Source organism: Mastomys coucha, unplaced genomic scaffold (genome assembly GCF_008632895.1).
Source record: "Mastomys coucha isolate ucsf_1 unplaced genomic scaffold, UCSF_Mcou_1 pScaffold6, whole genome shotgun sequence".
Lineage (NCBI taxonomy): Eukaryota > Metazoa > Chordata > Mammalia > Rodentia > Muridae > Mastomys > Mastomys coucha.
The window spans coordinates 130,824,471-130,837,064 of record NW_022196912.1 but is presented as its reverse complement, the minus strand read 5'-3'; the positions used below and the strand labels follow the sequence as shown (position 1 = coordinate 130,837,064).

Genomic DNA, 12,594 nt, shown 5'->3' with positions numbered 1-12,594 from the left:
AGTAGAGGGGGTGGGAAGTGGGGGAGGGGGAGCTGTAGGGTGGAGGAGGGATGGGAGGGGAAAGGGTGGGATTCGTGGAGGTGGGGGAGAGGTGAGAGGAATGGGGGAGGGGTGTTCTGCCTTGTGTTAGTTTTGTTGTTGATGTTCACTTCTCCAGATAAGAATAGAAATGACCATCATACTTTTCCCTCAGAATGAATGGTTTGGATAGCTTGCCCATTTGTTCAGTTTGACATAGGTTCCCATAAAGCTCTATTTCTCCACTTGTTTTGTGCCCCCACTTTGTATTGATTATTTTTGCCTAAAGTTTAGCTTGAAAGCGACATCTCCCCCCACAAAACTCCCCTTTAAAATATTGCCATGCATCTTTTCCTTCCACTCCGTTCCGTTCCGTTCCGTTCCGTTCCGTTCCCTTCCCTTCCCTTCCCTTCCCTTCCCTTCCCTTCCCTTCCCTTGCTATGCATTTGATAGGTGAAGTTCAAATTGTAAAGATTGGGACTTTGTCCTTTCTGTTGGTTTCTGGGTTTTGGTTGAGAACCACATAAAAACATCCTTTGTCCTACCTAGCATGACAGCAAAGAAGGCCAAGTGCTTCATAGTTACCCCCCAATCCTGTGGGTGTCTCAACAAGATGAAGTAAAATTTCCTAACTTCTATTGTAATCCTCCCAGGCTTGAAAAAAATATTGTATAATTTTTGGTTGTTTTTTCCCCTTTTATTTTCTAAATTATATTTTCAACTTGAAAGGATTTCATGAGAAATGTAATATCTATGTTTTAGTCACAGCACAAAGATTCTATCAGCCTTTTCATGGCACATGTTCACACCAGTGTAAAGGAAGTGAGTGCCTGGTACTACCAGAACGAGAGAAGATACAACTATACTACCCCCAGGAGTTTCTTAGAACAAATATCGCTGTTTAAGAGCCTGCTGAAGAAGAAGCGAGAAGAGGTACAACTGAAGAAGGAGCACCTGGGGAATGGGATCCAGAAGCTGCGGACTACGGCCTCACAGGTGTGTCCAGGGAAGTCCCACAGGTGTGACCAGGGGGACAGGCCTCACAGGTGTGACCAAGTAATGGGCCTCACAGGTATGATTAGGGGAAAGCCCTCACAGGTGTGATCAGGGGGCAGGGTATGACCAGGGGAGGGCCTTCACAAGTGTGACCAGGGGGACAGGCCTCAGAGATATGATCAGGGTACAGGGTGTGACCAGGGGAGGGCCCTCACAGGTCTGACCAGGGGAAGGCCCTCATGGTTGTGATCAGGGGAATGGGTCTCACAAGTGTGACCACAGGGACTGACCTCACAGGTGTGACCAGGGGGACAGGCCTTAGAGGTATGACCAGGGGGCGGGTACCTCTTTCTGAGAGAAGCCTCTGCTTGCTTACAGAGAGCTGGGGTTCCTTGTGGTTGTTTTGTTCTTTCTTTGTTTTGTTTTTGTTTTTTTATTTTGGCATTTTTTTTGAGATTATCATATAATCATAGCATTTGCCCCTTCCCTCTCCTCCCTAGTAAACCTTCTATACACCTTTCTTCCACTCTCCTTCAAATCCATGAGCGTTTCTCTCACTAATTGTTATTGAATGCATGAATTTATCTGCATATATAATTCTAAGTACAGCCTGCTAAGTCCATTTACTGTTAGTTGTATTATGTTTTCAGTGGTCGTTGGACGCTCTCTTGCATCCAACTTTCCTTGGTTGCTCATAGTTCTGTGTGTGGCTTTCCCCTATCCACTTGGGTGTTTTGTTGTTTGATATTGTTTCTTGTTCAGCCTGTGTTCAAGCATTCATGCTGGTGAATCTTTATGGGTATAGTTCTGACATTACTAGGAGTCACAGTCTCACAGCAAATTCCCTGGTCCTCTGGCTTTTTAAATCTTTCCTTCCTCTCTTGCACAGTGTTCTCTGAGCCTTAGGTATGGGAGCATTTTGTAGACTGGGATCCACACTCTGTGGTTTGATTGGTTGTGGCTTTTTTTGTAGTGGTCTCTGTCTATCACAAAGAGAAGCTCCCTTATGAAAAGTGGAGGCTACACTTTTCTGTGGGTGTAAGGACATATGTTTATAAATTGTTGCCCCTATAGTCCCTATTGTTGAAGGCACTATGCAGGTCCCAGAGGCCCCTGAGCAGGAGCTGGTCTAAATGCCCCCTTTCTGAGTACTAGTTTTCACGATACCAGAAAACACAATGCAAGTGTCCAAAGGAGGAAAGGAAGCAGCAGTCCTCCCTAGCTCTGTGCCTATGAACCACACTAACAACTAGCATGGCAGGCAACCCTAAGGGTACATTAATAGCACACATACCTTGGCAGTAACCAACAGCATTCTAATATGACTTAAGAACTGTTTAAGAAGAGTGATACTGTGCCTGATGCCAGATCCCTAGCTTACTGCTCAGTGCTAGTGGAGTCATGGTTACTGGAGGAGAATCTATAGCTATTACTTCACTAAACTAGCTTAATCACTAGGTTCCCCTTGAAGCAGCCTCAACCTACTTATCTAGGATGTCTAGTTTTGGCTTGGACAGTTTAAAGACAAAGCCATACACTATTGTAGATTTTCTGAGTCAGGAAAGGATTTACTAGTTCCTTTTTGCCCCGCTGGTTTGAGGATGCACCTTCTCTTCTCAGTCTGAAGCTGTGCAAAGCAGTATGGATTTAAAGGAAACCACTTCCCATCTCCTCTCTGGTCCCTGACTTTTTAGGCTCTCTCTGGCTTGTAGTCAGGGGTTTTGTCATGTTGCCAGAATGGAAGTAGGATTTCCTTGTTGTCTTTGACACTCAACCCCAGCGAGGCCATCAGGACCTGCCAGATGACTGTAGAGTAGTCCTTGGTTCTGTACTTCTCCCTGACCTCAAGATCTATGTGCCTGCTTCAGCTACCAGCTCTCTCAGATGCCCTACCCTGTTATCAGGACCCTATTATATCAGAGTATGGTATCCCAACCTAAAGAGCAAACCAAAACTTATTATAGTGTCAGAGTCTCATTTCATTGTTAAAGTGCTTCTCAGCCATTCAAGATTCCTCTTTTGAGAATTCTCTTTTTAGCTCTGTATCCCATTTTTGAATTGTGCTGTTTGGTTTGTTGTTGTCAGAGTCCCATTAAGCCAAGAAGAAGATGAAGAAGTTGTGTGTTGTAGCACTTAGAGCCCTCCAATGATCTCTCCCACTGAACCTACTGACTTTGCCCCAGGAAATAACAGTGTTGTCACCCAAACTGAGCTGTTTGTTTCCTTGCCTTTGGCAAAGAAAAGTAAGTCTCTTCCACACTTAGAGTTGTCTTCCCGAGTACCAGAGCTAAAGGCAAATAACATAGAATCTTGGACAATCCTAGAGGTGGTGATATCTCAGTCACTGGGGAAAAGAAGAAAGCCTGTGGTTTCTTTATCACCCCATCTAAAGTATTGAGGAGTCAAGGTTGGGGAAGAAAAGGGAAGAAGAGGAGCCAGTCCACTTTCTCTGCCAAATACAGGACTACCTGGGGCCTCACCTGTTCCCCTCAGCTAAAGACAATAGGAAAGAGTTTTGTGAAGATACTTGAAGCCTTGGAGTAAGGCATCTAGCTGGATCCTCTTTATTATATGTTTATACTTGGAATGCTTCTAATATCAGAAGAGTGGTTGGATGTCTAATAGTTATTTGACAGTTGTGTGAAAATCAATTTATTATGTAAGGAAGGTATGGTTTTCTATGTGGAGACTTGAGTGTTGAACCCAATTGTATTTGAGACAAAATGGCTGTTTCTCTGGATTTGCCTGCCTAAAGTAGGGTTGGCTAATGTGTTTCAAAGTCACTTCCCTAGAAACTGTAAGTAGGGCTTGAAATTGTATCCTGCCTCCATCCCTTTCTCTTAAATGACTATGGCCCAAAAGAAGACTAGTGTCAATGGCTAGAAGAACAGAGAAGCACATGTGGACACACAGAAAGGCCAAAACTCAGTCCTGGTTTAAACTGCAGCGGATACACCATGGCGGTGCTGGTTGTGTAGAGTATAGACATGTATGCTTGGATGGATGGAGATCACAAACTTACCTGGACACAACACAAGGGATGAGTGACACAGACAAAGCCTCCCAAGTGTTTTTATTAATTAAGCAAAATAAATACTTACTTTGCTCTTTCTATGAGTTTAATTGGGGGAAGATAGGAGAAGGAGCAGTTATTCCAGTTTCATGTTTTGGAGGTGGAGTCAGAATACCTTCAAGTAATTCTTCACTTCTGCTTTCTTTTATACAGTCCTCTTAGGAGCCAAATGGCACCTGTTGAATCCAGGAGAATCTCAGCTGAAAATGGGCAGAATCAGTCATTTTAGCTGACACATATGTTGATGTCACAGAAAGATTGTTTCTCAAGAGCTAAGTGGGCTGTTCAGTGATGAGCCAAGGGGAAAAAAATGCACACATGGAGCATGCAGTGGGTTTCTGTAACCCATGCCCTGTGGTCCCCAAAGTGCACACACAGTTCACCCTTCTCAGTAGTACTAGGGTCTGTGTGGCTCTACATTAACACCACAGAGGTGAGTAATAAAGAGAGTCATTTTGTGTGAGATGAGAGGAGGAAAGACCAGCCAGTTGGCAGGGCAGTATGAGGCTAGTTACTCTGCAATCAAAGACAGCTCCTGCCTTTTCATTATTGAAGCTTACAACAGTTTTCCTTCAAGAGTACAGGCAGGTGTCACGATGTTTCATGGCCTTTGTGATCTTGAGACTGAATTTATAGCCAAGAAGGAAAGAGTCCTGAGGTGACAAGTGGACACCTTTGTTAGTATTTCCCTAAGCACACAGGTTTAGAATCCAAGATAAAGTTCTGCTTGGTGCTGACACACAGTAATCCTGCGAAGCTGTATTCTTCTTTTCTCTTGCTACCAGCTCTCAGATGCTCAAAGCTATACATGGAGCTATGCTTTGGCAAATGGGAGTGGAAGTGAAATCGAGGTAGAAACAGATGCATGCTAAAACTGCTAGGGACCCCAGCATCCATGCTGAAGACTAAGCCATGCTCTCATCAGAAGTTGCTACAAAGTAACAACTTTTCCTTCAGGTGGGAAATCTGAAGTCCAGGCTAGCCTCTCAAGAAGCTGAGCTGCAACTTAGAAACCACGACGCTGAGGCCCTGATCACAAAGATAGGGCTTCAGACGGAGAAAGTGAGCCGGGAAAAGGCCATCGCAGACGCGGAGGAGCGAAAGGTCAGGCTCATTCTACCATTTAGAGAGCTGAGCTATATTTAGCACAAAATAAACCTTTGTAGGTGAACAATTTTGAACAACTTCCTCTCCAGGGAGCATAAAGTCTAAGGAATTATTATCGTTACACATGTAACAGCATTTCACACCATGATTACCACTTGACCTTTCTTTACATTATGCATTTCCCCAACCTTTTAGCTCTTTAATGATATGAAAGAACAATAAATACTGAGCTCATTCAAGCATATAATGGATGTGGATCTTGCACATCAGGCCTATTTGTAATACAGTAAAGGTCAGGGAGTCACCTCAGAGGTTTCTAAAGGTTTCCAGTTTTTAGGCAAATTGAACAACTCAATTGTTAACAAAGCCCATTCCGTCACTTTGCGAGATGGTTTTCAAGTTTTGCATTTTAATAATACAACTAGTGTTCACTCACTATGAAGTCCTAAGCTAAATATGTTCTTTTCAATGGGACCGAGGCCTTGGCATTCTGTACAGTGATTTGCTGTTGGAGACAATAGCCTTCCAGGTTTTTTGGATGCTGTTTTCTTCAAATTTGAGTTTCTAGCATCTCCAATATAAATAAAACTTTACAATCTTTATTCAGCCAAATGGAGCATGGTCCTTGTGGACCTGATTTCCTGAAAGATACAGAATAGGAAACATAAATTCATTAGAATTAATAAATGCTTATCACCATTTATTATTTGTAGTAAAATATTGCAATCAGGGCTACTTTATTAAAAACTGGAAATTGCTTATAGTCTCATAACTGTGAGTCATTATGCTGTTACTTTGTATTTCACTGTACCCAAAAATCAAGGTTTTTCTGGTTCCAAGTTATTCTCGCATAATCAAAATTTTTTCCTCTTTTCTGAGGTGTACTGAGCGTACTTTGTTTTGAGTAACCAAAGGTTTGGAAACTACATTGAAAAAACCCTAGACAGTTAAAAACTATGACCCAGCATTCTTGAAGCAAATAATAAATGCATTTCACTCAGCCAATAAGCATATCATGCCTAATTTTAGTGACTTGTTTCCACCAAGTTTCAGATATGTACAGAGTGTCTTTAAAAGTATATTATGAACTTAAACAATCAGGTTTCATAGGTGGTATGATCATCAGAAACTAATCCTTCCCAGGGGACCTATTTAAGGTATCACATAGCTATGTGATGGTCTAGTAATTATAATCACTAATAGATACCTCAGGCATTTGAAAGGCTTTTCTTCTAAATTTGATTTCATGTAAATTCTTGAGGTAAAATTACCAGCATAAAGGAAGAAAAATATTTTAATATAACACACCTGATAGGTAATTTCATTGGGTTTACTAGACATAAAAAGAAATATAATATTTTATATTCAATATATACCAAGAGATATAAATAATGTTTACATTTTCATTTTGTCAGTAGAGCTTGATTTTATTGTATCAATTTAGTATATGTTTATGTTTTGTGTGTTTGTGTGTATGTGTGTGTGTATATGTGCATGTATTTCATTGTTTTGGTTTTGGAGTGATGGGCAATTTTGTATTAGTCAGGGTTTCTATTCCTGCACAAACCAAGAAGCAAGTTGGGGAGGAAAGGGTTTATTCAGCTTACTTCCACATTGATGTTGATCACCAGAGGAAGCCAGGACTGGAACTCAAGCAGGTCAGGAAGCAGGAGCTGATGCAGAGGCCATGGAGAGATGTTTCTTACTGGCTTGCTTCCCCTGGCTTGCTCAGCCTGCTCTCTTATAGAACTCAAGACTTCCAGCCCAGGGATGGCACCACCCACAAGGGGCCCTACCCCCCTGATCACTAATTGAGAAAGTGCCCCACACCTGGATCTCATGGAGGCACTTCCCTAACAGAAGCTCCCTTCTCTGTGATAACTCCAGCCTGTGTCAAGTTGGCACACAAAACCAGCCAGTACAGGCACTGTCCTAGGATCTTGGGAATATCTGACAATCATGGATCTTGCAATGAGAAAGCACTGTGTGGTTTTTATTGGACCAAACTGAAAGGCTTAAGCAATAAGCTATTTTTTTCAAGTTTGGGAAGCTGATCTCAGGATCCAGGTATTGGCTGGTTAAGTTCTCCTGAGGCCTCTCCTTAGCTTGTCAATAGCTGCCATTTCACTGTATCCTGACTGGGCGTTTCCTTTGTGAATTCTGATGTCCAGTGGCCTTTGATGTGTTGAAAAGCATCCTCCTACAGGGATACCAGCAAGATTGAAGTAAGGCCCATCTTAACTCTTTTTCACTTCTTTACTTCTGCGAAAGTCCTCTCTCCAAACATAACTACATGGTGGGATACAGGGCTGAACTGTTGACAAAAGAGTTCTGGATGAGTTCAATTTAAACTCTGCCCCTTTTAGACAGAGTCTCAAGCATTCCTAAGCTGGCCTTGTACTCACTATACAGCTGAGGATGACCTTGAACGTCTAATCCTCCTGCTTACACTTATGAAGCATCATGCTTGGTTTATGCAGTGCTTAGGACCAAAGCCAGACTTTCAAGAATACTCTGCCAACTGAGCTACATCCCCAGGTCAGCTTTTAACATGAAATTCTGGAGAATCTGTAGTCAACATAGATTTTTATGAAAAATGTCAGGGAGTCGTTGACTAGTAGATAGCAGAAAATGTGTGGTGTCCCTGAGGATGGGTCTATCTCTGATTCCCTGGTGTAGTGTCATGGCAGAGGGAAACAGGCATCAGAGACAGTACAGTACATGTAGCTATTGCCCTTCTCCAGGCTGAGCCTTTCTGATCACTGCCTTGCAGCCATTTAACAGAGGAATCTGCCTGCTGCAGCTTGGTGACTCACCAAGATCTATAATCTTTCAGGGCGGTGATATTGTTACAAAAAGTATTAGGAATGAAAAGTGAGCTCACCAACATAGAGTGCCTTCTTCATTTGTGGGATTGTTTTCAAGATTATTGCCTTGTCTGCAAAAATTACACAAAGGACGGATACCCTGTGAGTTGGCTAAGAGTCCAAAGGACAACAGCTAAAAGAAAAGGTCCTCGCATTTCTCTCAGTGCCAGAAAGTTGATGAGACTGAGGAAAAATGATTTTAAATGATGCCATTATAAATGTTATAGGGGACATTGATGAACTCATATCTTCATGTGATGTGAGTATACTTGAGTTAACTCCCTCACACACACTCCTGTTGTGATGGTGTGCTTCAACACTCTGTCAATAACATGCTCGGAGCTCTGTGATCCACTTTTGGCCCTGTTCTCCGGGTGTGCTTTTGAAGGAGTTCTTAGTAAGCATGCAGTTTTCTTATTTACATTAGCAGTTGCTGTGTGTGTGTGTGTTAGCAGGAGGTCACATATCTACCCTGAACCAATTATACTCATAAAAGGTACAGTACACAGTAAAATAATTGTTAATCAGGAGAAGACTAATTGCTACTAATGAAGCTGCTGCAGACAACATAATTTGTTGTGAGCCATGTTTAATTTGATGGTATGGCTGAACCTGTTCATTCCAAACACATCTGAAGAAATGCACTTTTGTTCCAACTTTATCCCACAATCATCATCACCCCAAGAATTGTCCCACCAGGACTTGATCCTGGTGCCCAGTGCCACAGCTTGAAACTCAGACCTGCTGGGGAAAAAATTCACTCAGACTTGGCACTGAAATTCTGTAGCATTCTATGAGGGAGAAGATAGAATTCCAGCCTGGAATATTGGGTTAGCTCCCCAGCATAGCTTCACACAGAGAAATAAGGTGGCTTATGTAGGAAGGTTTATACAAAGCCCTGTTGAGAGGACAAACAGATAAGTGTCGGAGTATTTATTACCTGAGAAACACTTGGGAACATCAATGGCTTCTTCCTAGTCCATCTTTTTTATAAAAATTCTGTCTGTGGTTATGCATGTAAGCCATGACCATAGAGCAAATGATCTTCTGTTCTGAACAAAAGAGCTTCACAGATGTTTTGTGTGTATGTTTGTGTGTGTTTACATGTTAATGCATTTATATGTATTCAAATAAGTGCCTGTGTACTAGCGTGAACATGTATGTGTGTTACAAGCCAGAGACCATCCTCATGTGACATATCTTTGGAGTCATTACCTTAGACTTTGAAACAGGGTTTCTCACTGGCTTCAAGCTCACCGGTTCAGCTAGCCTGGCTGGCAGGTAGACCACAGGAATCATGTTTCAACTCTCAAATGGTGGGATTTCAAGCATATGCCACCCTGTTTGGCTCTTCTATGTGTATTCTGAGGATCAAACTCGGGGCCGTATGCTTCGCAGCAAGCACTATACTAACTGAGCCAGTTCCATAGATCGCACCTATGTTCTTAAGGGAATGGCCAGCAAGACTGCTGAGTGAACACTAGTAACAATTAGATGGAGGATTCTACAACACTCTGAGAACTAGCTTCCCGGTCCAGTCTAAATTATCTCTTAATAGAAGAAGCCCTAATGTTATGGGAAACCTAAGAAGAAAAGTAGAAAACAGAAAAATGGCTGCTTACTCTCTTGTTTTGTGTTTCATTATTAGTGGCATCTTATAATCAAATGACTCTAAGCCGTTTTAGCACTTTGGTACTAAATATATTTGTTTGGGGGCTTATTATCATATGTTTACAAAGTTCTCTGAACATTTTACACTGATGGGAAATTCGTCACCTGTTTAAACTCTAGGCAAATGGGTTGTCTAATAGTGCATCTGGTTCATCTACGCTTTGTTGGAAATCTCTGAGATGATATTTGGGGGTGTGGATCGGGGGGCTTTTTTCTCTAATTATCCTCTCTAATCAGGTGGCTGCCATTCAAACTGAAGCATCCCAGAAGCAGAAAGAATGTGAAGCTGACTTACTCAAGGCTGAGCCCGCCCTGGTGGCTGCTAAGGATGCACTCAATACACTCAACAGGGTAAACTGCTTCCTTCACTGCTGGGATCTTATTAAATAGTCAACGATGGATCAGAGTGAATGGCTCGGGCATCCAGAAGCCCTTCAGAAGGACAGAGCCTAAATATCAAAGTTAAACAAACTGTTGAGGCTGCCTTTATAGTTCTGCTGCTTTCCTTACCCACTATATCATTCTATAGATCAATGTGTCCTAATTCTGTTTTTCTGACTTAAATGTGTAAGCTTTAACTGTAGTGAATATCAACCAAGAGGGAACCACAGATATTGAACTGTCTTTCCTACTGCTTAATTCCCTCAGTGCATGGACTTATGGACAATGGAATTAGTAGTTAAATCAGAATGAGATTGAGGAAGGATCCTCTAGAGCAGGCATTCATACCTGTTGTCCTCAGCCCCCACAGGAATGCCCTGTCATCTAGACATCTAAGATGCAGTCTAGTGAGCAATGATGAATTCTCCAGTCCTTTACATTGTATGCTACCAAGGACTAGCTAAGGAGTTCTTTATTTCCTCTCAAATACACACACACACACACACACACACGTGTGTGTGTGTGTATGTGTGTATATATATACATATGCATATATTTACATATATATATATATATATACATATATATATATATATATAAATTAAGACCCCTTCATTGTTTTGGCAGTGAAAGCAAAGAGCCCAGGCATTCCCTAGCTTTTCCCTGGAGGAAGACCTTATGGAGCATTCTGATTTCTATGAGAGAAATGATCCGAGTTCAGCACAGGATATTGCAAAGGAGACTGTAGGCAGTGTTATTTTTAAAGCCAGTAGACAATCTTGTCCTGAGCTGTTCCAAGCCACCAACAGAGAGAATCCAAGGAAATTGCCAGGCCCAAGTTTCTTAAGATTCAACTCTAAAGGTAAAAGATAGTGATTTCACAAGAAAATCCTCAGTTCCTTTTCTGAGTCTTTTTTGGGGAAGAAAATAATTTTGCCCAAGAGCCTTGTAAGAGTTTTATAGTGTTATCATAAAGCTGAAAATTATTAAGAATGTAACTGTACCAGGAAAAATTATTGCATGCTTATTCTACTGCCTTAAAACGATACTGTTAAATATTAGTGAGCCAAACAGAAAATGTTCACAGTTAGTAAAACATACTGTAAAATAAGACAGACATGCATGACTCATTTGTTTAAATGGAACATTCATTTACATTGATAGAAATTATAAATTAAAGTAAAAATAGAAAAGTAACTGATTGCCTCTGATTTATGAAATATTTATTTCTTTTCCTAAATTTGCAATTTTTCTCTAAATATGTTTATTTTTTGAATATGAGAAGGCACACTAAAGAAACTGCCAACATGACTGCTCCTTGATATGGTTAAGGCTTTTATTGTAAATGTGTGAGAGAGAAGAGCCAGAGTTATCTGGAAAAGTCCAGAGAGAGCAGGAAGAGAAGAGGTAGACTGAATGAGGTCAGCCTAGTCTGTATGCCCAGGGCTACCTGTGAGAGAAGGGAGAGTAACCAGAGATAGGGAATAGAGGGAGCCTGATGAGGAGAGCAGGGGTGGGTGTGGTGGGGTAACCTTGTCTTTACAGAGAGAACAGAACAGGTATCTAGGTGGAGGGAAGCCTAGGAGACAAGATGCCAGCATGCTAGGGTGGAGGCTTTGAGATGTGTGACAGGTCTTGTGATGCTGAGGGAGCTTGGAGGCCAGCAGGGACTTCGACCTGCAGCCACAGGGGCCATGTGTCCTGTGGCCAGAGGTCAGGGAACCGACTTCTTCTGGCAGATGGGAACTAGTTTCACAAGTTCCTGAGGAATACTAGCTTTTATCTAACGACCAGAAATCCTCCTATAGTCCAGGTTGAGCTTGAGCAAACCAGTGTCACCTGCAATGTAGAACCAGGTATGCCTAAGTGATGGAAAATCCTAGCTATCCAGATCCTAGCATCCACTAGAGTTCTGCTGTGGCTTCTAGGCCTGCTCTATTCTTTGTATAAATAGATAAGTTTGAGTAAAGGAGGAGAATCACATTTGGTCTTGCTTTTAGATCATGTGTTATGGAACCGAAGACTTCTAATAGGTATGAGTGTCTGCCCTAGCAGATCATCCCTCAATCTCATTCTGATTTAACCACCAGCTCCATTGTCCACAAGTCATCATTCAGCACTGAGGGAATTAAACAGTAGGAAAGACAGATCAGCAACATGGACCCCTCCCAGTTGAGATCAACTGTGGTTTAAGGAAGAGATGTCAAGTTACACATTTAAAACAGAAAAACAGAATTAAGATACACTGACCTGGAGAATGATATTTACAGGAGAGTCTGATTAAAATACAAGTACACTACATAGTGAGGTAGAATCCACACATAACCTATACATGCACAGAATCTCATGGATTCTGTTCCTGGGGCTCTATAGAAATGGTATTTTCTTTTTTCTTGAAAGCAACAAAATTGCAAGGTGTTTCCAGATTATCAGAGAAGTGCCCAGGCAAAATTAAGACCCCTGTCCTGTGGCTCCTAGCCT

The 12,594-nt window shown here is 41.8% G+C and overlaps 1 protein-coding gene across 12 annotated transcripts in view; it reads left to right on the top strand.

Moving 5' to 3' along the window:
• The window catches only part of Dnah11 (dynein axonemal heavy chain 11), a 328,931-nt gene that overhangs the window by 217,113 nt on the left and 99,224 nt on the right, over positions 1-12,594 (top strand). For all 12 annotated transcript variants that reach the window (XM_031357847.1, XM_031357834.1, XM_031357836.1 and 9 more), the window contains 3 exons: positions 781-1,014; positions 5,045-5,191; positions 9,970-10,083. In XM_031357847.1, coding sequence (XP_031213707.1) covers positions 781-1,014; positions 5,045-5,191; positions 9,970-10,083 — 495 coding nt within the window. The remainder of the gene's footprint in view (positions 1-780; positions 1,015-5,044; positions 5,192-9,969; positions 10,084-12,594) is intronic.